The 26,249-nt window shown below is 37.0% G+C and overlaps 1 protein-coding gene across 2 annotated transcripts in view; it reads right to left on the bottom strand.

Annotated features, from left to right (window-relative positions):
- LOC131080012 (peptidyl-prolyl cis-trans isomerase CYP65) overlaps positions 1-26,249 on the bottom strand; it is a 69,565-nt gene that overhangs the window by 18,247 nt on the left and 25,069 nt on the right. For both annotated transcript variants that reach the window (XM_058018067.2, XM_058018068.2), the window contains 6 exons: positions 8,909-9,012; positions 1,636-1,727; positions 1,364-1,453; positions 1,036-1,111; positions 408-781; positions 51-307 (listed from right to left, as the gene is read on the bottom strand). In XM_058018067.2, the coding sequence (XP_057874050.2) occupies positions 51-307; positions 408-781; positions 1,036-1,111; positions 1,364-1,453; positions 1,636-1,727; positions 8,909-9,012 (993 nt within the window). The remainder of the gene's footprint in view (positions 1-50; positions 308-407; positions 782-1,035; positions 1,112-1,363; positions 1,454-1,635; positions 1,728-8,908; positions 9,013-26,249) is intronic.

Genomic DNA, 26,249 nt, shown 5'->3' with positions numbered 1-26,249 from the left:
GCACAAGGATCAAAGGAAAATATAATCGAATAACTAATTAATAGGCATACCTAATATTTCGGTGAAAGGCTACTCCATTGTAGTACCCACGTTCACAGAGTGTAATGAAATTTTCACACGTGCGAGGTGTTATATCACAGTGTAACTCTAAATTAAGATCTCCATGTGTAGTGTGAAGTTGAAGATAGCCCTTCTTCTTGGGATTTTTTTCAACTTTGACATACTCAAATTCATTTGTGGTAACCGGATCATAATTTGTTGATGTAAATGATCGAGATGCTGCCCCAGACGTAAATCGGCTTTTGACCTGTAAAAGTTACGGACTGTTTGGTATTGAACGTGATGCCATAAACAGTCATAAAAAACATCTTCTAAATTAAATATTAAGCACTTAATACTAAACTAACCATCTTTCCATTGACAGGCGCACATTCACCTGCCATGTGAACAGCCACACGTGCAGCAGTCTTTTCAGCTGGTGCTGCTTTAGCAGCTGCAGCACTTCTTCCATATACTGAAGCAGATGCAGCATCTACAATACTGAAAGCCTGGGTGCCTTTGGTTTGACCAGAGGTGTCTGCTTTTCCTTTCTTTGTAGTATCTGCTTTGGCACTATGTATAGCAGCAAGTGCTGCTGCCATTTCAGTTTGAGCTTTGCCACCACCTCCACCATTCATTGCAATTTCCTTTGCTTTTTCAGTTCCAATTTCTTTAAGCATGCTTTTCATGTCTCCAGACACATTTAGACCATGGAATGGATCATCCTTTGTCCCCATTAGTTCTGGTTTGATAGAATCAATGATTAAGAAAAGGTTATGATCCAAGAAATGTGGTGAGCACACCAGTCTCATAATAAGACCAAATAAAAATCAGTACATGATAAAGAAACAACAAAAGACAAATCTCTAAGAAATTAATCATTGTATATCCACACACCCCTAAAAATGATCAAAATCTGCCTTAAAAGTATCAACCAGAGACCCAAATTAAAACCATAATCACGAAGTAGAGATACATGAAAGAAACGTGCAAAACCTTCATCATCAACTTTCAAGTCTTTTTTAACATGATCAAAATCTGAAAGGACCTTTACATCAAGAGCATTTGGATTCTGCATCAAATGAATTTCACAGGAATTATTAAACAGAAACCACAATGATAAGAAGAATAGATTGGGAGCACTCTTACATTCTTGATCGGAATAGGAGAAGAAAGTTGGAATGAATGTAAATCAAGATCAAAAGCACTTATAATTCAATTGAACAAAAAACAGGACCACAAAGAAATACCAGGGAACTCATAATTTACAGATAATAAAGTTATTTCCTTTGAACAGCTGAATTTTTTTTTGTAAACAGAACACCTGAATTGTAATTATGTCATCCTTCGTAAAAGGTTCATCAGTAAGCAGTTCCCTCCAGTTCTTTGGTTTAATATTTAGCTCCTTGACTGCCTGCAGTACATGAATGGTTAATTATAATCTCCCCAAGTTCAATAGCATCACCATCAAAAGGCATCTTTAGTTACAGAACTTTTCATTCTCACCTACATTTTAGCATAACCCATAGCTTAGAATAAACAAAGATACAAATATAAAATTAACTATCCTTCAGTTGTGGTCTATACCAATCATACCTCATAGCAAAATACATTTCCTGTGGTCTTCACAGCAACAATGTGAGTGAACTCTGTGAACACCTTATCCAACACAGGACAATGATATTTACCTGCTTGAGAAGAATGAAGCTTAAAGATAAATATGGATGTATAACCAAAGAAAGATGCTTAAAAATGCAGATTATTGAATACTCCGCAGATTAAATATAAGAGTGTCAAAAACATAATATATAATCCACTTAATTTATAAATTATGGGGGAACACACATCCAAATATCCCTGATGCTACACAATCAAATGTACCTTTCTCTTATCTGACAAGTATTTAAACCTAGTCCAATTAAATAGAAAGTAAGACAATTTACTACCAATTATCTCTACCATTAGACCAATAAATAGCAAATACATCTTACAATATAATTTATTTATTAATATTTAATTTGGAAATACCATAAAAAAATCCAAACTGTTTTAGCAGACAACCGTTCTTATAATTCAGTTTATAGTTTTAAAAAAGATGAAAATTTTCAACTAAACCAATAAATAAAATATTTAATCTATCCAAAATTATAATATTAAAAAAAAAGATGAAATTTTGCAACTAAACCAATACATCAAATATTTAATTTCTCAAAAATTATGTTCATCAAAGATCTCCAATCATCTAAATCTACGTTATTGGGTCCCTCCCTTAGACCCCCCAAGTCCCGGTCTGGATTTGGTGCCAGTTTGTCCAACATTCATCTAGGGTTCTTCAAATTCACTGTGGGTTCACCTAGTACGAACCCAGGCGAACGGGTCACGAATTTCTGCCATATTTTCTTCTGCCGCAACAAACCCTTGTTTTTTTCTGTAAATTGTTGATACTTTACAATCCCATGCCGACCCAAAGGAAGACAAACAAAAAAATTAGTATACTCCAGCGTTAAGGGGCGAATCAACAGACAAAGATAGGTGAAGCTTGGGATGTAGAATCTGCAGGCTCAACCAAGGATGAGAGGCACAATAGGGAAGAATTAGTCCGTTTCAATATTTACAAAATTACAATGATACTTTCTTTATTATGGTTTTCTCTTTTATGTTTTAGGTTAGATTTTAGAATTTAGGTTTGTTTTTTTTTGTTTTTTTATGTTTTATAGATGAATTTTAATTAAGAGGCTTATATTAGATTTATTTTTTATAAAAATAACAAATTTTAATCATAAATATAATTTTTAATTATATTATTTTATAAAGGTGAGGGTCATAATTACTATCGTATAAATATAAATTAAAATAATATAGTTTTAATAATTATTATTATTTACTCAATTTATCACACACATATATTAAACATTTTATACAAATTTTTATAAGGTTTGTACGCTTAGGAATGTAAAAATGGTATATAATATTTACAGAGGAAAAAACAAGGGTCATTACGGTATTGACTCCAATAGTTATAATTTTATTATTATATTATAAAATATAATATTATATTTGAAGTTTATTAATCTTGTATATATTTTTTATTTTTATATGTTTTTGTACAGACGAAAACAAAACAAACCCAACCCCCAAAAAAAAATTTGCCAAAACCGCAAACCGAACCCTTGAACCTGAACCAGAACCAGAAACTTAGATCTAAATAATAAGAAATGGCTATATCTACTATGAGTCCAATAGTCACTGGAAGACATTTCCCCAACCAATTGGGATACATTTCCGAGACAAATACACAAATTGGGCATTGGAAGCACAGAGACATCTCCCCGCATCAAGAAACTGTCTGAGCAACCCTTCCATCTCCTGAAAATCCTGAGTTAATATTTTATTATTTTCTTCAGTTCCATGATATGTAAAACTAAATTTAGCTCTTTGGCATTTTGCATTTTGCATTTTATCACTGTATCGTTTATGTATAGTGAAATTAAATTATAGATCTGGTGATTCTTTTCGAAGTATACATGTACGAATTCTGCACTTCTTGACATTCTCTCAGGCCCAATCCAGTCACTTTTCTTTATTTATTTTGAATCTTCCATTCCCCACTACTATATAGAGGGGTTTCTCCATTCAGGGCACTTCACTAATAGTTGGACCTACACATCTCACACATTTGACACAAGTTCAAGCAGTGTCGTAGGGCTCCAGATAGTAGAAGACCTTTCAATAAGAAGAAAACCTAGAGATAAGGTTGGCCCTTCTGATTCCCAAGTGTCAAGGCCAGTCTATCTCTAGAGACACAATGATTGCTGAAACTGTATTATTGGCAAATTATATGATTTCAGTGATATCAATTGCAGCATACAAAATGGAGTTCAAGCTGGGAGAAAAAAATAAGAGAAGGCACATAACCCATGCCTGAAATGATATCTAGGCTAGGAATGAGATTTAACTTTTTAGGCATTGAAATCCTTGAGCAGCTTGAGCAGCTGACCTGACAAAAGCCCCTGAGGAGATCTGGTTCATGCATATTGGGATCACTGGCCCAGGGTGACAGTGACTATAATAGGCTAATTTCCTTGTACCCTTGCTACAACACCTCTGGGCACTCAGTGTTCAACTGCATTTTGATATGTTTTGAACCCCAGATGTACATGCATATGGGCAATTTCCAGTACACCTGTACACAGTTTATTATAAAATTGGCATCCTGGTCCACATTCACATCACCAATCCCCATGCTCATACCCACAGGCATTTCCTGATGATTGTGCCTATGACATGAAGAATAAAATACAAGAACAAGGATAACTTGCTTGGAACTTATCGATTGAGTCTGGATAGTTGATACCATAGTTGAACTACTCGCCAAGGCCTGAAAAAAAAACTCGGGAAAAACAACTTAAAAAATTGCTTAAATTTAATTAGAAATGCATTTTTTTTGCAAAATTTAGTGAGGAGATGCATCCAATGAGTCAATAAATGAGAACACAAAAGAAACAAGCTGAGTCTAGATATATTTGATTGATTTAAATGCAAATTGGGTACAAAATGGCATCCTCTTATGGAATGTTGGTGGCTGATAGACTGAAACAGAATGAAATAGCAAATTGTTTTTCTAAAACTAAAAGTAAATACTACATCAAAACATTTTACATCTTCCTCTTCTTAGCTCTAGTGAAAAATGAGGGAGAGATAGAACTAGAGGGTCTAGTCCTAGGAGTCCAATGTGCCTCCTCCACCTCGCCAAAATGAAGTTGAGCGTAGCACCCCTTGCAAGGGTCTGAGGGTGAGAGAGAGAGGTAGAGAGATAGGTCTAGATCTTGGAGGAGAGAGGAGAGAGTGAGATAGAGAGTGGTAGAGAGAGGAGATGGAGGAAGAGTGATAGGAAGATAGATAGGTCTAGAATTCGGGGCAGATAAAGTGAGTGAAGTAGAGAGAGCGAGAGAATGCTGATAGGAGCCTACTGATTACTGAAATTTGACTATCTGAAAATTAAAAGACCTTCCAAAACCTAGAATTTGTATTATAACTCCTACAGATTTGAAACCACTCTCAAACATCCTACCAATATATACATGAAATATAACTTACAGTATAAGAAAGGAAAAAGACATATTGAAATGTGACTTACGCTGATAGAAGCCTCCTGGTTACTGAAATTTGAATAAGTCAGAAAATTTAAAAGATCTTCTAAAACCTAGAATTTGCATTATAACTCCTACAGATCTGAAACCACTCTCAAACATTCTACCAATATATACATGAAATATAACTTAAAGTATAAGAAAGGAAAAAGACATATTGAAATGTGACTTATGTTGATAGAAGCCTACTGGTTACTGAAATTTGACTGACTGAAAATTTAAAAGATCTTCTAAAACCTAGAATTTGCATTATAACTCCTCCAGATCTGAACCACTCTCAAACATCCTGCAAATGTATACATGAAATATATATTGAAATTTCTCTTATACTTAAATGTTATATTTCATGTATATATTCTAATAAAGAGAATGAGAGTGACTTGAAAAAAAAATTATATAATTTTTTAACATGTTTGGGCCTTTTTTTAATGCAGCCGAGTTTTTTCCAGAGACTCGCTGAGTTTTTGTGAAAAACTCGCCAAGTACTCTACGAGTATTCCATCTATGGTAATTATCAATTGTATTATTAATAGTATTAATAATACAATTGATAATTACAATATTTAAGCTCCCAATCCTTACTTCGTTCCTAATCATCAACCCTAACAAAGGATGGGGAATTATTATGTTAGGGCGCTAGAAAACCATTCTCCACAAATAGGCCCAAGGGTTTCAGAAACACCCATCCATACCACCTCTTGGGGCTCACCTACTTTGTGAGATATTAATACCGACTTTCCCTAACAAAACCAACCTATCCTCATGAGGGGCAATAGAGAATGATCAAGGATTAGGTCATTAAGCTAATCTCTTATGAATTATGAATGTATATGTAAATAATTAGAAATTAAGAATGATTGTCATATAAATCCAAATTCCCTATTAGTAACAAATATAAATCTTATTGGCATTATTTCTGTTATATGTATATATAAGAATAAATGAAACAGCTTATATTATAGGCCATGTATCTGCCCCTTATTCCTAATAAAATTCAAATATAATATTGCTGTAAATAAGTATTTAGTTCATGAGTGAGATACAGCATACCAATCTGCTGTTACAACAATGATTGCCAGTAATATATTATGATCTACTCCTTCCATCCTCCTCCCTTCATGCCAATGTGGATCAGTTTAATATACCCCTTCTATAGCAATGAAGGGTCGTGACATTCCTTATGTGCAACCTTCTCCAAGGCTGTGTCTCCTCACATCTGCCCCATGCCTATACAAAAGCTTTTGTTAACTTCAATTACAATATTCGTTAAAACCCTTCACACGTCTCTGATTAGGGTAGATTAATGATGGTTCACTTGTATATTTTATTTGTTGCTTAATCTTATGGAACAGTTCTTAACTTTCCCTTCATCACATCTTAACCATACTCTCTTTACTTAACCGATTGTTTGTGGTTGCTTGGGAAAACGTTATCAATAGCAGAAAAGGGACAATCTGTCCATATTTATGGCCTGCTGCAGAAATTGAACTCATTACTGCCGTTATCGCCATCGCTTGGAGGAAACAGAATATTGTGAGGTCTTAGATAAATCTCCCCTATCGATTACTCATTTGTTTTTATTTTTAAGGTAGGTTATGGCGGGGGCATGACAGCCAGAAAGGATTCTTGTGGACAGATTTCCTAGATTGGTCAGTTATGATACAAAGATGACCAAAAGTTTGATAGAGACAATGGTAATTCAAATTTATGTGAAAATTTAATATAAAATATCAATTAATTAAGAAGCATACATGCAATAAATGGCCCAATATGGTAAAAAACAGAAGTAAAATTCTGTTACTCAAATAATCCATCTAGCTTTTTCAATATTAAACATCTAAAGGGAAACCTGAACAAGTTGGGAAAGTTCATGTTAAATTGTTAATCTAGTTTATGGTAGCATCAAACCTTATGAACTTATAACAGCAATTTTTGCAGTGAAGAATGTTTTATTCATGATTCTTAAATGTTCCATTCAGTGTTGAGAGAACTTATCTGTTGGCATAGGTGTTCTACTGGAATCTTGCATGTTCATAAATAAATAATCCTTGATGATGCAGGAAATTTGCATCGAAATGTCTTCAAATAAAACAAATTTCAGAGTCCCTTTTATCATTCCAATCAGAATATCCTTGCAGCCAGATTTGCCATTTCATTCAAAACATGTGTGAATCTCTGCATGTGTGTGCGTTGTGCGTGTGCATATGATTTTCCTGTTACCTAAAATTCTTGTGTGTGTGTGTGATTTTCCTGTTACTAAAATTTTTCGAGCATCACTTTTTGTGTGTGCGTGTGATTTTCCTGTTACCTAAAATTTTTATGTGTACGTTTGTGCGTGTGTATGTGTGTGCATGTGCGTGTGTGTGTGCGCGTGTGCGTGTGCATGTGATTTTCCTCTGTGAGTGTGTGTACGCGTGTGAACGTCATTTTGTTTGTGTGTGTGTGCGTGCATGTGATTTTCCTGTGTGTGCACGCGTGTGCGTGTGATTTTCCTGTTACCTAGAATTTTTAGAGCGTCATTTTGTGTGTGTGTGCATGTGCGCGCGTGCACTTGTGATGTGTGTGTGTGTGTGCACGCACGCATGTGCGTGTGATTTTCTTGTTACCTAGAATTTTTAGAGCATCATTTTGTTTGTGTGTGCGCATGTGCGTGTGCACATGTGCGCATGTGCGTGTGCACATGTGCACATGCATGCATGCATGTGCGTGTGTGCATGTGCGTGTGTGCATGTGCGTGTGTGCGTGTGCACGTGCCTGTGCGTGGGCATGGGTGTATGTGTGTGCGCGCATGCGTGTGTGCGTGTGTGTGCGTGTGTGTCTGTGCGTGTGATTGTGCATGTGCATTTGCGTGTGCGCGTGATTGTGTGCATGTGTGCGTGATTTTCCTGTTACCTAAAATTTTTAGTGTCATTTTATTTTTTTGTGTGTCACTTTCCTCTATGTGCGTGTGTGTGTGAATGTGTGCGTGTGATCTTCTTGTTACCTAGAATTATAAGAGTGTCGTTTCGTGTGTGTGTGTGCGCGCGTGTGTGTGCGCGTGCATGTGTGCGTGTGTGGTTTTCTTGTTACCTAGAAATTTTTAGAGTGTCATTTTGTTTGTGTGTGCGTGTGTGTGTGTGTATGCGTGTGTGTGTGTGTGCGAGTGTGTGTGCACATGTGTGTGTGTGCGTGTGCGTGTGCGTGCATGTGCGTGTGTGTTTGTGCGTGTGTGCATGTGCGTGCGTGCATGTGATTGGGCGTGTGCGTGTGATTGTGTGCCCGTGTGATTGTGCATGTGCGTGTGCGTGTGTGTGCGTGTGCGTGTGCGTGTGCGTGTGCGTGTGCGTGTGTGCGTGTACGTGTGTGCGCGTGTGTGCGTGTGCGTGCGTGTCTGTGCGTGTGCATGTGATTTTCCAGTTACCTAAAATTTTTAGAGCGTCATTTTGGAGAGAATTGGTCGTCCTAGAATCAGACTCAATTTACATCCTACATTAGTAGATTACAAGTAAATATCAAAGAAAGTAATGATAAACAAGTTCAATCAATTGAATTCTCCAAAGCATACAATCATAACTTAGTATTGTAAACACACATATTCAATTGTACTATTTCACTTCTTTCTAGCTGGGTATATCATTGACTCTCGAACCAGGAATCTGAACCAAAAGGCACACGTTCCATTGATTAAGATGGTAACATAGCTATCAAACAACCAAACTTCTTGATAATGATATTTTCACCTTCAGAATTCTTATGGAACTGGAGTTTTATAAGGTCCTTCACGGCCAAAGGTGCACCAGTCACAGGATTCTTGCCATATTTCTGAACATAAGGGATGATATGCCTGCAATTCCATTTAACTGTAATTAAAATATGTACAATCTTGGGAACTAACAATTTTGACTATTTTCATGGTTCAGATTTCCTAATAAAAGGAATAATAAAAATATGATGCCATAAACAAACATGATTTGAAATAGAAATCAACTCAAATACAAATTTACCCTTATACCAGGTCCTCGACCAAATTCATAAACCAATTCAAGACTGAGCACATTTTACATGAGGATCTAAAACTTTTACACAATTCTGTAATGGTAATTGTATGATTAACATTAGATACAAAAGCTCTATTTAAAGAGATTACAAAGACAATGTTTCTTACGGAAACAATCATTAACAGAAGATGAAAATAGAAACTAACTAAACTGATAAGCAAATATGCTAATATTATTCTAATAAATTCAAGCTCTGTAGTCCTTACCCCAACAATTCCTGTATTTTATTCCCAATTAGCCTGTGTTCTGTGCATAGGCATTACCTGGAGTTCATCTAATAATTATCACATACCATAACCATGCATACTCAGCTTAGGCTTAAACATAACCAAGCATACTCAGAACCAATGGCAATGATATGTTGCGCCCATGCAGTCAGAGTTATACTTACCCTAATCAAACACAAATGAACTTCATGACTGCTGTCTAGGATTTCCATAAGCATGGGAAATCTACAGTCTAAAGACCAAGAAGGAAGTTAAACCAACTAAAGAAAATATGCGGCAACAAAGTAAACAGTAGCAAGCACAAGCATATTTCTATAAACTAGAAAGGCACATAAATGAATCTCATGAGATGGATAATTACTAAGTCCAACACACAAGGTCTAAACAGTAGAAAGAAAGATAGAAGACAGTAACTAGAGTTTGTCTCTAGAAAGAATGGTTTGGTTCCAACATATAAAAGGATCCTCATTAAAAGCTGATGAGCACCAACCAAAAAGATCCTTATATCATGTTTTGCAGGAAAGTAAATGCAAAAACTTTAACAGCAGAAGTAAATCCTAGTCTACCTCAAATGAAAACTAAAGCACATGTAAGAAAAATATTAGAGAATGCACAATTCCACATGCTGTTTCCCAAATGAAACAATGGATTCAAAATCAGAAAATTTGAAACCCTTAATAAGCTCTGCATGAACAACACTGATCAATACCCCGAAAGCCCACAAAAAGAAAATGATGTTCTGTGTTTTTCTAGGTATGTTTCTGGTCCAAATACCTGGCCAGGATGGCCTTGGGTGTAATGTCCCCTTTTGGGGAATATTCTTTAAAATAAAAGAATTCACTCAAGATATAATTGTTTTATCAAGAATTGCAATCTATATAGATATATTCAAGTCAATACATCCTTGCACAATACCCAAGTTGATAAAATTGTGAATTCCCCTAAATACCTTGCAAATCTGCTGAGCTAAAAGACCCTGTCCCTAACTCAACAATGACAAAACCAGGGGCCCCGTCCCTAGTTTGTCAAATGTAGAAAAAAGACCTCGTCCCTCCAAACCCTAGCTCACCCCATGAGCTCAGACCCCGTTCAGTGACAATACCAAGGACCTCATCCCTAGCTCACCAAAGGGTAGGAAAAGACCATGTCTTTCCAAACCTTAGCCCACCTCACACACCCAGACTCGGTCCCATTCACAAGTACTAACTAGAATTCAAAATTGATGACTTGATGTATTTGCTAGACTATTGCTAAATAATATTTCTTGATGGAATTACCAATCAATTCGTTAAGTAATATTTGAGTGTTCTTGGGAATAATTCTTGAATGGATTTCTGAAATTGTATGTACTGCTGAGTGAATGTCTGGAATTCTGCCTTGAATCAATGAATTGAATTATCATATTGCTTGTAGACGATAGTAATTTGATATTCTAAAATGATTGTTGATTGATTTCTGAATTTATAAATATAGTTGAATGAATTGATATTTGATGATGAATTTCTAATTTGCTGAATCTCCATTGCTGATTGTTGGATGATTGAATGATTTCCTTTGATGGATTCATGAGTGATTATTTAGTAATTGCTGATTTGGTATATTGGTGACTGATGATTGAATGAATGCTGAATTGATAGAGAAACGATTGAATCCTTGGAATAATTTCTCCTTTATATTTTGTTGGCGATAGAGTCACCACCTTTCACAAGAATTGAAACCTTTCACAAGAATTGAATCATCACCCTTTATTGCTGCCTTCCCAGAATAATAAATTATTTTCCAACTCTCTTGGATTCCTTTATTGCTGAGTGCCTTCTGAATTTCTGCATGAATTGTTGTGATCTGAATTGATGCCCCTCCAAAAGATTTGATCTCCTTTTTATATTTTAAAATTGGGAGGGAGTCACACCTTTCACTATTTCTACCCTTTCAAAAAGTCACAACTATTAATCCTTAATTGTTATCTTTTGAAAATAATTATTTATTTTATATTTCCTCAAGTCACTTATATTTTCCTCCATTCCTTTCCAAGTTGATGATTGATTCACTCCTTTTATACCCTTAATTCTCCAATAGTCATAACTCTTTATTTCATGCCCATTGACCATTCATTAAACTTAATTAAATTTATATTTGATACATTATATTTTATTTTTATTTTTAATTTATTATTATCGATTACTAAATCCTATTTCAAAAAGGGGACATTACACTGGATTTGCCCAGGGTGCAGCCTGGGCATCCCAAGTTCTTTGTGGGTCCATTTGGGAACCCACAGATCCACCGCTATGCTGATCTTGTGCCCACCCTGGGCTGTTGCCAACATCAACAACAATGACTTTTTTCCACAATGAAAAGGAAAACATTACAGAGTAGATATGTGTGATGAATTGCCACCAAAGTGTTTTGCAATTTGGGAGAGGGGAAATGTTAGTTCATACTTCTTGTGCTGAATGCCAACTCCTGCAGCAGCAGCAGCATCACTCCAGTTTCCATTCCATTCCAGACATGTTGCTTTTTATCTATGCTTTGCTTGTTTTTTTAACCCCTGCATACTCCTGGGATTTATTTATTCACCTGTGGAAACACAGAATCACCACTGGTTTATTCCACTTGATTCAATTAGAATCATTTTGCCACCCTTGAAACAGAATTAGAGCAGATGTAAACCTCGACAGGTCACCTCCTAGTTCTTTTTCTTGATTTTCGCCCTTTACAATTATTAAAAAACAAAATCCATTATTATAAAAAATTAATAAAAAAGATTTTGACCTTTTTAAGTATTGAAAATATGAAAAATTCAAAATTTTCAGGTTTTAGTGTTTTCACCAGAATCTACAGATGACATATGAACCAAATGTAGACCTTGATCTTCTTGATTAAGAGCAATATGAAGATCATTGATTGTAATTATGTATTGACAATTGACATTAAATCAATGAATTTAGAATAATGAATACTTTGGTTTTTGCAAATTATGAGTGTGTGTGTGTGTGTGTGGTCTTTACCAGCTGTACTGATCCCAAAGGATAAAAAATCCACCATACGGCAAACCCAGACCTTGAACCCATACCCAAATCCAAACCGGTAACTTAGGTGTTTACCCCCAAGGTATAGTCTACCAAGTGAAATGTAATCCCGAAGTCCCACAGGGTCGATGCCAGCTACCTGAGTCATGGACTTCATAGCCAATACAAAAATAAAAAGAATTGCTAAAAAGCTAAAAATTAAAATTTACCTACAAAATATAATCTACCAGCTAAACGTAAACCTCAAAGTTCTTGAGAAGGTTAATACCACCTACCTGAGCCATGGCGTTTGTATCCATGTACAGGAAAGAAAGTTCGTGTCACATATCATTGCAAAAAAATGCTATGTTGAGGCACCGTTACACATTTTAATGGGTCACAACACAAATGGGTGTAGAGAACAGTCTGATATACTATTTTGCACTAAGTACAGAAAATTAATTTCTTATGCACAATCTGTAATGCCCTTAAATATTTAAATGGCAAACCCTGATCTTTTATTTCTGAATTTTGAAATGAAAATGGAATGTGCCAACCAATATTTAACTCTGAAAATGTAAATTTCTGGTTTGTGAAATAAACCCCAACTGTTGTAGAAAAATAAGAACAAACTCTAGCACATAAAATAACTTGAAACCCTCCAAAAATAATTTATTTTTATTGCCAAAATGTTAATCAGATTTTAAAACCTCAAAAATAATATTGAATTGAACCGTTTGCACTTACTAACTGCTGCATGGCCGGGTACAATTGTATGGCACTGCATTAGAACTCTACTTCTGTTATGAAAGTACAATGTGACTGAAATTCATATGCAGACCTTTCTGATGCTGATTCCTCTCACAAATGATGAATTATTATTACTTTATGCCCATGACTGGAATGGCAGGCTAGAGATCTCAATAAATGCTAATAAGATTCAGATCTGCCATGGAAACATCTGCAAGATGTCACAAATCAAGAATTTTATCCTTGCAAGGTTGGCACTTTACTTCAAATTGCTGATTGCTGATAAAAGATGACTAAAATAGCACAAACAGTGGCTGATATGACTGTTTTAATGCTCAAAATGTCTTATTTTCTTTCCTCAAAGGTGACACACAATAATAACTCTCCAAAATCTTGTAAACCAATGCAGAAACCCTCAAATATGGCAAGGCAACAAATAAAGGATTTTTTCTTGAAAGAACACTATAGAGCCACTGTAGCAAACTGAAAATATCTTCATATCCTCCCCAAATCAGCACAATTGTGATTCCCGGATGGAATGATCTAGATTGGAAACAATGGTTTTTGTCCTTAATTCCCAAATGTGGAATTCAAGAGGATTTTTGTTTTCCCAAACCCCAAACAAACCAAGGGTTTTCATCCTTGACTGCCCTAGATTGAACAAACTGCTCAAATCTGAAAATTGGATACAAGAGGATTGCTTGAAGGCTCCCCAAATGAAGATAGGTGCCTCCTTGATATACCTCTTTGAATTGCACCCCTGGGTCCTAAATTTCCATCCAAGTATTTCAAAATATTTTTTAATTTTTATTTTTATTTTATTTTTTGTTTTAAGTATTTAAGAATGCTTTTATTTTGAAACCCAGTCTTTTTAAAGCACGTTTTATTTTAATTATAAAAATATTATTAAGTTGCCCTTAAAAGATATTATTGGGCCCAACTTAAATAATATAATTAATTATCTCAATTTAACAAGAAAAGGGGACATGATGGTCTGCCCTTCCCAAAATTGCTTGCCCACAAGAAATTGCAAGCCTAGATGATGAATCATGTTATAATGCCCATAGAATCTGGATCTTGTTAGGATTAGATCAGCTTTCTAAAACCCTATCTCTTGCCAAATAACAATGGGGTCTTGTTAGTGTCTGTTTTATCATCTACCAAACATTAGAATAAGATACCCGAAGGTATTCTATCCTCTCCTGAAAAATCACTACTGATTCCAAGGTCTATATGTGCGAACAAGCGACTTTAGTGGGATAGCTACTCGGGTAGTGTTTGCTGAAAATCTCAAGGGGGACTTACGTTAACAAATGTCTTTTAAGCTTCTAGACTTAGACGGATTTAGCAATTTTAGGCTCTTTCTTTTTTTTGGGATTTTCAACAATTAGACTTTCAAAAAGGGGAAAAAGGGATAGGGTTTTAGAAAGCTGATCTAATCCTACAAATTCCAGAGACAGTATTAAATGGGTGTTCTCAAGAAACCACACTTTACTTCGCCACATTGAGGACAACTACACAAAGCGGGTGCGATCTTCAACGGGTTGTGGTTATGATCGAAATATTGGCATACACAGGGAATGCTCAGACTAACTTTGCATAGTGAAATGGAAATCATCCATTCACCAAAAGTATGAGCAGAGATACACCGTCACTTAACACTTATCAAATCCTTCATTCAATTCTAACAACATGAAAGCAAATCTAATTTAACTTTAACTAATGTGTTGAGGAAATTGAAACCATGCTAATCATTCAAAGTTCAAACAACAGAGATTACAAAGCCTTAAGAGAAAGCGCACATGCAATATATTATTTGAAAATGACCTTTACGCAACAATATATCAAAAACCTCACACTCTCCAAATGAGAGGAGGTAGCCTTATATAGGTTTTCAAAAATCAATGAACGGTCGAGATCAAACAGTGATCAAGGGCCCAGATTGAAAGTTATAAACCCTAATTAGGGTTTCCCAAGACTCTATCAGTTTGAATGAACGAGAACATTACATGTGGCACAGTTGCCATCCTCACTAAAGTATGCGTCTAGTTTCCTTTTCGGATAAATTAGGTTCATTGAATCTGGGCATGTTGACTTGGAGCAATATGATTGGTTGAAAGATGACGAGGCGCCACCGCAGTGTGAGTCACTCCTAATTTTGTTGAGGCGGTGCGGGAGCAGGTTTTGGAGCTAGATCAACTCCTTGGGGCGGCAATGGATGTTGCTCTCTTCCTTGAATTTGTGCTTCAATGCGATCAGCAATCGCTTCCTCCTCTTCAAGGATAAAGCACATTCGACACCAGTCAGGATAATTTATTTTTACACTCCAAGCTAAGCTGTATAATTTTGTGATGATGTTTTCTTGCTCGTCGTTGAAATTCAAATTTGGCTGTAATACTGGTTCAGGAGGAATGATTGGCAGGCCCATGAAGCTCGGAAGGAAAATTGTTGAATTTCTTAGAATAATTTCTTGTTGACGACTCTATGCTTGCTTCTTCGTGGCTCCAATTTATGTTGCGCGAGAGGAGGGTGAAAGCTCTAGATAACCCCTTGCACATATGAAATGATAGGATCAAGTTGTTCAAACATTCGCTGTGATCATGCCCTCCTTCTTGATACCCTGAAATTTGGAGAAGAATTTCTCCATGCCTTCATCATAATTGAGGAAATTGGAATCTTCTTTGTGAAACATTTCCCATACTTAGCCAAATTTTGGCTATCTTCACGCTCGGATGAACCTTGCCCATGAACTTGTCCTCAATCCTCCGTTTGGCTTGGAACTCCAACTGTGGTCTCTATGATGATCCCGCTTCTACTACCATCTACGACCTACAAAACCAAAGGAAATTAAGTTAGAAATCTATCTTTTAGTGCAAAGTTTCGAAGGTTAGATGGCAGAATGCTTTGATCTTCCGATTCTTCAACACTTTTAGCTTTGAAACAAGCTGCGAATACTTAGAAGGTCATGCTTGAAAGAAAGAACGATCAATCCAAAATGATCCTCTTATCAAAATTTTGGATAAACCTGATTAAGATGTTAATTTTAGCACTTTCAGATTAGATGATACTCAGAAAATCAGAATTTGTTTCCAACTAGGTTAATTAGATTTATTGGTTTTCAAATTTAAGCATGATAAGAAATGAATGCAAAAGAGACAAGACAAAGTTACCCTGGGAAAACCTCCTAGGAGGAAAAACCCAGCCAGAAAAGATCCTCAAATCTGATTATAATTTTAGATTCAATTGACAATTACACACTTATTTGGAGTATAGAAGTTGCAGTCACAAGGAAGATGGTATGGAAGACTACACAGCTAGTCTGTTGACAGTGATCATCTTTTACAGTCCTTCTAACTTGTCTTGCTATGTATGCACCTTTCAACTAGTTGCAGTCCTTTGCTTGAGCCTTCAATGGAGATTCATGGAATTCGTAAACACCAATTAGATCTGCTGTTCATTTAGTTCACTGTGATCACTAATTGGATCTGCTGTTCATTCATGGAGTTCCCTGTGATCACTAATTGGATCTGCACATATATGGAATTCGCTGTGAGCACCACTTAGATCTGCACATACATGTAGTTTCTTGTGACCTACTGCTTGTAAGGGAGTTCGCTACACAAGAAGAATATACTCGCTGTGACCTATTGCTTGTAAAGGAGTTCGCTGTAGAAGGAGGATATATTTCGCATTTGCTTGTAGACTACATTGATGATATTGTGAGAGATAAATGTCTTATTTATAGGAGAGCCAACACTCCTAATCAAGTCGGCTTGATCCCTTTTAATTTCATCAATTTATTTAATTCCTTTTTGTGTGTAGAGGATAGGGTCGGCCCTATCAAGGTATAGCGTGGGTTTATTTAATTCCTTTTGTGAGTGTAGCGTGGGGACTTTTGGAGAGGCCGAAGGATATAGGGCCTGGTCCTATATATTGAAGAAGGGGCTCCTATATATTGAAGAAGGGGCTGGCCCCCTTAAGCGGATTCCAATGTTGCCCAAGGCAATTGGAATCCGCCCGGCCCTAATTATAAACAACACTCCCTCTTAATTAGGGCAGAGAATCATAACCATAATCTTTCGTCTTGCACACAAGCATAGACTGGATCCACCTTACATTGCCCGTAGAGGGAGGAGAGGATCTTTTCTGCCATCTTACATTGCCCGCAGAGGATGGTCAACAATTACACTAATACCATCTTACATTGCCCGCAGAGGATGGTTTAGCAATTACACTTCTCCCTGAGAAGTTTTACAATACCATCTTACATTGCCCGCAGAGGATGGTTTAACATTTACAATACCATCTTACATTGCCCGCAGAGGGTGGTTAACATTTACAATACCATCTTACATTGCCCGCAGAGGATGGTTAATAATTATACTTCTCCCTGAGAAGTTTACAATACCACCTTACATTGCCCGCAGAGGGTGGTTTGATACAACACAATGTATTACTGAGATTGAGACTCCCTCTCAATTAGGGTTTCATTTTCCACAATACCAAGTCTGTCCCTGAAGTACACAAACTTCACTTTGGATAGAGGCTTGGTAAGAATATCTGCAACCTGCTCATCAGTGCTGACATACTTCAACTGAATAGCACCTCTTTGCACCATATCCCGAATAAAATGATAGTGGGTTTCCACATGTTTTGACTTGTCATGAAACATTGGATTGATAGACATTTTAATACAACTATGGTTATCATAGTGAATAACTGTAGGATCCCATGGCTGACCAAACAGCTCAGCAAGAAGCTTACGAAGCCACACTGCTTCTCTGGAAGCTACAATTGCTGCAATATACTCAGCTTCAGCAGTACTCAATGCCACTGAGAATTGTTTTCAGCAAGCCCAAGAGATCACTGCAAATCCCAAGCTAAAACAAATACTGGAGGTGCTTTTCCTGTCTTTGACGCTACCAGCCTAGTTTGCATCTGAATAACCTTCCAAGGTTATTGGAGTGTCAAGTGGATACTTCAGCCCAAAACCAACTGTGCCTCGCAAGTATCTTAGGATATGCTTGGCTGCAACAAGATGAACATGTTTGGGCATGCTCATGAACTGGCTGAGGGCATTCACAGCAAAACATATGTCTGGTCTAGTGTTAACTAGATACATCAGTGATCCAATCAACTGCCGATACTCGGATGGATTTGCAAAATCAGAGCTAGCTGCAGAAACACTTAATTTCTTTAAGTTAGATTCCATAGGAGTAGACATGGGTTTACAATCCATCATTCTAAATCTTTTCAAAATGTCAATAGTGTACTTTCCTTGACTTAGAAAAATTTTGTTAGATCTTTGCCATACTTCCAGACCTAGAAAATAATGCATTAGACCTAAATCTTTCATTTCAAATTCTGAAGCTAGTTCTTTCTTGCATCTAATAATGAGTTCATCTTTACCAGTAAGGAATAAGTCATCCACATAAAGAACTAGAATTAGCATTTCATCATTGGCTACCTTAAAGTATATGTTAGAGTCGGCATCATTTTTACAAAAGCCTAGACTTAGCAAGTATTTATCAATTTTTTCATACCAAGCACGAGGAGCTTGTTTAAGACCATACAGCGCTTTCTTTAACCTGCACACATAGATTAATCTATCCTGAATCTCATAACCCTCAGGTTGCTCAATATAGACTTCTTCCTCAATGACACCATTGAAGAAGACAGTCTTAACATCCATCTGATGTAGTTTCCAACCCCTAGCAGCAGCAATGGCTATTATCGTTCTAATAGAAGTATATCTAGCAACATGAGCAAAAGTTTCTTCATAGTCTATGCCTTCCTTTTGAGAAAAACCACGAGCTACAAATCTAGCCTTATATTTTTCAATACTACCATCAACATTATGTTTAATTTTAAATAACCATTTAGAGGAAACAACCGATTTACCTTTGGGTCTTGGCACAATGTCCCACACATCATTCTTGATGATTGACTGATATTCTTCATCCATAGCAAGCTTCTAGGCATGATGAATCAAGGCTTCTTCAACATTGCAAGGTTCAGTTTCAATGAGATTGCACATCAAATCAACGTAGTTGGAGAATACCTAAGGTCTTTTAGTTTCACGGAAGGTGCCACTGTGAGCAACAAATCTTTCAGCTTCTTGAATGGTGTTTCTTACCCAAAGAGGCCTCTTTTTGGTAATGACAATGTCACTAGGAATATCAGTGGGATTCATGGGTTCTGGTGGATCATCATGATCATCTTGAGGTGGAGGTTCAACTTGCTCCCTCTAAATCTCAGGGTTAGAATCAACATTTATATCTTGATTGTCATTAGCTTCATCAATAACACAAGAACCTTTGATTTCTTAAAAGCAATGTCTTCTTCAAATGTAACATCCCTACTTACCTCAACATACCTTTGACTCGGGATATAAATCCTAAATGCCTTGGAGGATTCACTGTACCCGACTAGCATGCCATTCTTTCCGGAGGGTTCCAACTTTGATCGCTTTTCCTTGGGCACATGAACATAAACGGGACTTCCAAAGATTCTGAGGTGACTAATGTCTGGTTTGGATCCTGTGAAGGCTTCTTCCGGGGTCATGTTCTTTAGAACACGATGAGGACATCTATTCTGGATATACACTGCTGTTCTAGAAGCCTCAGCCCATAGGAAGGTCTGCAAGTCTTGATCGTGGATCATAGCCTTTGCAGCCTCCATAATAGTCCTATTCTTTCTTTCAGCAACACCATTTTGTTGAGGATTGTATGGAACACAAAACTCCCTCTTAATTCCTGATTCAACACAAAAATCATAAAAGCTACCGGAGGTGTATTCACCTCCATTGTCAGATCTTAAACATTTAATTCTTTTACCAGAGGAGTTTTCAGTTAATGCTTTAAACTCTTTAAATTTACTTAAGACTTCATCAAATTCTTTGGATTTCAAGAAGTAGATCCAAGTTTTCCTAGAAAAATCATCTATGAAGATTACGTAATAAAGAAATCCACTAGGAGATGTTATAGACATAGGACCACATAAATCAGAGTGAACAAGTTCTAGTTTGTCTTTAGCTCTATTTTCACTTTTATGAAATGGACTTTTAACATTTTTGCCTATAGCACAACCTTTACAAGTGTTATCATGAATTTGACTGAGTTTAGGCATACCTTTGACTAACTTTTCAAGGGATGGAAGAGCTTGATAATGCAAGTGTCCAAGTCTTCTATGCCATAACTCACAGGATTCCAGAGCCTCGTTAATGAGGGCTTGAATAGGGTTAGTAGAGAGCTTATAAAGACTATCATATCTATGACCAATTATACGAGCAGATTTAAAACTAGCTTTCTTAGGCCAAGCAAGAACTTTTCCCTCAGAAAATGCAATTTGATAACCTTTATCTTCTAGAGCAGAAATGGAAATTAGGTTTCTTTTAATTCCAGGAACAAACAAGATATCACTGAGGTGCAAGGAAATACCAGAATCTAAATTCAGAGAAGTAGAGTCAGAACCTCTTACCGAATAACGAGCATCATCACCAATTACCACGTGAAGGCTGGTATCCTTTTCTACTAAGCCTGAAAGGTGATCACAATAACCTGTAATGTGTCTGGAGGCACCACTGTCAATCAACCATGTATTGCTATCTGAAGGAACACTGCTAGACAAAGCGGAGATGAATGAGAAGTCATTGTTTTGTTATGAGACTTCATTTAGGTTGGCTTCACTTTGGTTAGGGTTATTCTGACATTCTTTAGCATAGTGACCAAATTTGTCACATCTAAAGCATCGAACACGCGAGGTATCTTTTGGTTTCTTCCAAGGGTGTTGGGAACTAAATGGTCTGAATTCCCTATTTCTTTTTGGATAAGGTTTCTTCCAATTTCCCCTTTTCTTACATTGAGCTGCAAGTATGTGATGATCATCTACATGGGGACTTTTGGTTTGCCCTCTTGTGATGAGACGAGACTCTTCTTGGATGCAATCATTCTTAAGGCAATCAAGGGTAGGTAACTCAGTCCTGCCACTTATGGTTTGGATAAATGACTCCCATGAGTGAGGTAGACCATTTAAGGCAATCATGACAAGGTCTTTGTCTTCCATGTTATGGCCAATTAAACCTAGCTGATTCTTTAGTTCTGAAATTCTCATAAAGTAGGAAATAACAGAATCTTCTTTAGCCATTTTGATATTAAGTAGTTGTTGTCTTAAAATAATTGCCCTACTGAGATTGTTAACTTCATATGTACCTTGTAGATGGCTGAACATTTCCCTTGCAGTGGTAAATGAGGCAATAGAGGTGACTAGATGGTCTTTGACTGAATCAATGAGAATATTCCTGGCCTTGACAGCATCCCTTTTGAATTGTTTTAGCTCGGCTGCATCCGTAGGCTCAGTTAGCTCTTTCGCTTCTATGAATTGGAGAAGATCTTCTTCCTCTAGAGCCAACTTGATTCGAACTTTCCATGCAGTAAAATTGAGATTCACATCAAGCCTATTTTCAACTTTCAGCCCCATTGACCTGACCTGCAAATGCTACACCAATCTGAAAATAAAGGAATACTGAATTCTGAATCTGAAATTTGATCTAGCCTATAGCTCTGATACCATGTTAATTTTAGCACTTTCAGATTAGATGATACTCAGAAAATCAGAATTTGTTTCCAACTATGTTAATTAGATTTATTGGTTTTCAGATTTAAGCATGATAAGAAATGAATGCAAAAGAGACAAGACAAAGTTACCCTGGGAAAACCTCCTAGGAGGAAAAACCCAACCAAAAAAGATCCTCAAATCTGATTATGGTTTTGGATTCAATTGACAATTACACACTTATCTGGAGTATAGAAGTTGCAGTCACAAGGAAGATGGTATGGAAGACTACACAGCTAGTTTGTTGACAGTGATCATGTTTTACAGTCCTTCTAACTTGTCTTGCTATGTATGCACCTTTCAACTAGTTGCAGTCCTTTGCTTGAGCCTTCAATGGAGATTCATGGAATTCGTAATCACCAATTAGATCTGCTGTTCATTTAGTTCGCTGTGATCACTAATTGGATCTGCTGTTCATTCATGGAGTTCGCTGTGATCACTAATTGGATCTGCACATATATGGAATTCGCTGTGAGCACCACTTAGATCTGCACATACATGTAGTTTCTTGTGACCTACTGCTTGTAAGGGAGTTCGCTGCACAAGAAGAATATACTCGCTGTGACCTACTGCTTGTAAAGGAGTTCGCTGCACAAGGAGGATATATTTCACATTTGCTTGCAGACTACATTGATGATATTGTGAGAGATAAATGTCTTATTTATAGGAGAGCAAACACTCCTAATCAAGTCGGCTTGATCCCTTTTAATTTCACCAATTTATTTAATTCCTTTTTGTGTGTAGAGGATAGGGTCGCCCCTATCAAGGTATAGTGTGGGTTTATTTAATTCCTTTTGTGAGTGTAGCGTGGGGACTTTTGGAGAGGCCGAAGGATATAGGGCTGGTCCTATATATTGAAGAAGGGACTGGCCCCCTTAGGCGGATTCCAATGTTGCCCAAGGCAATTGGAATCCGCCCGGCCCTAATTATAAACAACAAAAGACACCCCCAATACACTCAGAAAAATTGAGAAAATTGATAAGTCTGCCCACCAATCAACTTCACCTTTGACCGAAATGAGAATATAGAAGGAACAAAACTCAGAAAACTTGAAAGTTCTGCCTTCTATTAGCTGGTTATACTCCAAAATCTGCCAGCGTTTATGAAGAACAAAGATGGAAATGATGATTAATGTCTCCTAAAATACACTCAACCTGTGAAAATCTTCTTTGAACCAGCAAGATAACTCTAAAATCTGCTCTTAACTTGCTCAGAAAGTTCTAACTTTTGTTTGGGAATGAAGAAGTGAAGAAGGTATTTGTAATGAAGTTTGAATTTGCAATTAAAAACACGCAGATCTTTTCCAATTCATGTTTCTAATTCATCCTCAGTCCATCGTATCCACAAAGAAAGTTTCTATTTTAGACATTAGTTGGCTTGTCATCTCTTCAAGTTCGAAAATCTTCTTCTTGGTTTACAAAGTGCAAGTTTCTAAATTGATTCTTAGTCCATAAATTTGAACTTGATCTTGAGATATCTTCTTTCAAAACTTTCTAATTCCATGCACAGTTCAAATTTCTGAAGATTTGGATGACATCACCAAGGAATATTCTCCTTTCCTCAATACTTAGCAAGTATTTTTGGCTTCACCTTTGACTTAGGCGGACTTCATGAAGTTTATTTCTCATTGTGTTGCAAGGCAAAGTCAGACTTTTATAACTTTCCTTATGTTTATGTACACTTCATGTCTTAACTTTATTACATTTCCCTCAAGGCGGACTTTTTGAAGTATCAAGAGCGGACTTTTAGACTACTTCCAAGGGTGGACTTTAGACTACCTCCAAGTAGGGCAGACTTTTGAGTGACCACCAAGAGGGCGGGTTTTTGAGTGACCACCAGGGTGGACTTTCCCATGTTCTCTTCATAGGGTGGACTTTGAAGACATCTCCATCATCATGCTTGGGCGGACCTTTGGTAGCTCACAACACTTACCTTGGGCGGACTTTTTAGCTTATGCTTCAAGGTGGACTTTGGGGTTCATTTTAAGGGGCGGAGTTTAGAGTGTTCAAGAAGGCGTACCTTGAGACTTTTGAGCACCTTTCACTTCATACGGCGGAGTTGAAGTCTTAGGCTCCACTACTTTGCTTGGAGGGCGGAGTTTTGAGCTTCCTTCTTCATGGCGGACTTTGGAGTTGCATGACCCTTTGGAAGGCGGAGTTTCAAGAGTTTAACTCAATCTTTTCTCAAGTGGGAGGGCGGACTTTTCATCCCTCTCCACAGGGCGGAGTTTTCATCCCTCTCCACAAGGCGGACTTTGAAGACTTGGCATCATGGGCAGACTTTTGGAAGACCTCAAGAGGGCGGACTTTTGAGAGATCTTGGCCACTTCATGGAGGGCGGACTTTTCAGCCTTCACCAAGGATGGCGGACTTTGAAGACATCTCCACATAGGGCAGAGTTTTAAGAGATCACCAAGTAGGGCGGAGTTTGGAGGCTTCACCAAGAGGGCAGACTTTGAAGGCTTCAACTTATCAACACCTGGGCGGAGTTTGGAGGCTTCACCAAGAGGGCGGACTTTTGAGAGATCACCAAGTAGGGCAGAGTTTTAAGAGATCACCAAGTAGGGCGGAGTTTGGAGGCTTCACCAAGAGGGCAGACTTTTGCTTGCCTTAGACTTACCTCTTGCTACCCTTAACATCTTCAAGGCGGAGTTCTTCTTACACTTGAAATTTGCCTTCACCCCACAAAGCAAACTTCATGAAACATGTGTACCTTGCCTTTTAACCAAATCTCCCTCAAGGAGGACTTTGGAGGGGTTAGATTTTGTGCACTCAAAACCTTGCAATCAATACAAGGGCGGACTTTTGAGAGATCACCAAGTCGGACTTTTGAGACTTCACCTGCCATAACATTCACCATTACACATTGATTAGCCAGACTTGAGAGATTTGGAAAACTTCAAAATTCTACAATTTCTTCAATTTTAACCAGATTAAACTTGAAATTTGAAATCCATACTCAGGCAAACCATCTGAAGCATCCTGACCCCTAAAATGTAGGAACTTAGCTTTTTAGGTCAAAACTTGGAAATTCTTGATCGCGATCGAAGCAGGTCAGTGGTATTAGTGCAAACCCTAGGTCCCCACTTCAAAAAAGAAAAAAGCAGGCATCCCTAAAAAATAGGGAAAACTTTCTAAAAATAGCCATTCCGGGGGATTGGGCCAAAAATGCCAAAAACGAAACTTCCTAAAAAATAGGAAAAAGCAAAAAAGCAAACTTTCTAAAAAAAGAAAGTTGTTCAAATTCGTTCAAATCAATTGCATTCTTCATCCTTTGGCCTTTCTAGGCACTTTGACGATATCCGGACTCTGGTATCACTTGGCTTGCAAAAACTAACTTTCAATCTCTAGGACTCAAACTGTTCAAAACTTGACAGAACCGAGCAGAACTGAAGCGGAAGGCCACGAGACACTAACAAAAACCCTAGAAAGAAGGAAAAAGGAAGGGTCCCCATTTGCAATGGGGTGATGTGTGGAAAAGGTCACAACAGGTCTGTACAAACCAAGATATTTTAATGTCGGAGTGCCATTATCATAAATCAAACTGTAATGTCAATGAGACAATTCCTACCAAAAAACACTACAAAATATATTATCTCCAACATTCAAAACATCCTTGTACAACTCATGTAATTTGATCACCTCTTTGAAAAACAACTTGACTTCATAAGGAAAAATAACCAAAAAAATGTGCATTTCTCACAACAACATAAATTCAAACCTTTCAAAATTTCACGATGAGAACCTAAAGAGTCTCCTTCCTATCCAAACTAAGTATTAGACAAGGAATGCAACTCACTCTCAAGATGATCCTCTTTGATTTGATGATGCGTGAAAATATCCATAAAGTCTCAGCCAAACAAGGGTTGTCATATGTACTCACCACCGTGTTTGTGTTGCACAACTTGGCTCCTATGTAATGAAAAATCTTAAATATCAAAACCCTTAGTTCCAATAGACCCTTCAATAAGATGGCACCTCTCAAAATATATTACAAATTCAACAGCGTAGGAGTTAAAAACAAGTTACAATAGTCACAAATCACTTAGAATCTCACCCAAATTCATAACTATGATTATTAAAATATTTTTTCTACTCAATTGAAGCCTTTTACCACTATTGTCTAATGATAAAACCTCTATAAGATGTGCAAACTTGAAGTTATTCATGACTGATAATAGTAGCTCATGATCTAAGATTAGCAAGACCAGCAATGTGACAATAATATAGCAGATGTAATACTCAAACTTGCTTGCAAAAAATAAAAATTGTGAGCAATGTAGAGGTTGAAAACATCCCTAAAATTATTTGTTAATAGTCACAAACTGAAAAACTCCTTTACATGATTGAGAACACTTGCATATCCACGTGTATAAATGAAATAATATAATGGCTGATAATGATGATAACAGCATGCTCTCCTCCT

The sequence above is a fragment of the Cryptomeria japonica genome, chromosome 3 (genome assembly GCF_030272615.1).
Source record: "Cryptomeria japonica chromosome 3, Sugi_1.0, whole genome shotgun sequence".
Lineage (NCBI taxonomy): Eukaryota > Viridiplantae > Streptophyta > Pinopsida > Cupressales > Cupressaceae > Cryptomeria > Cryptomeria japonica.
This window is presented reverse-complemented; position numbering and strand designations above follow the sequence as displayed.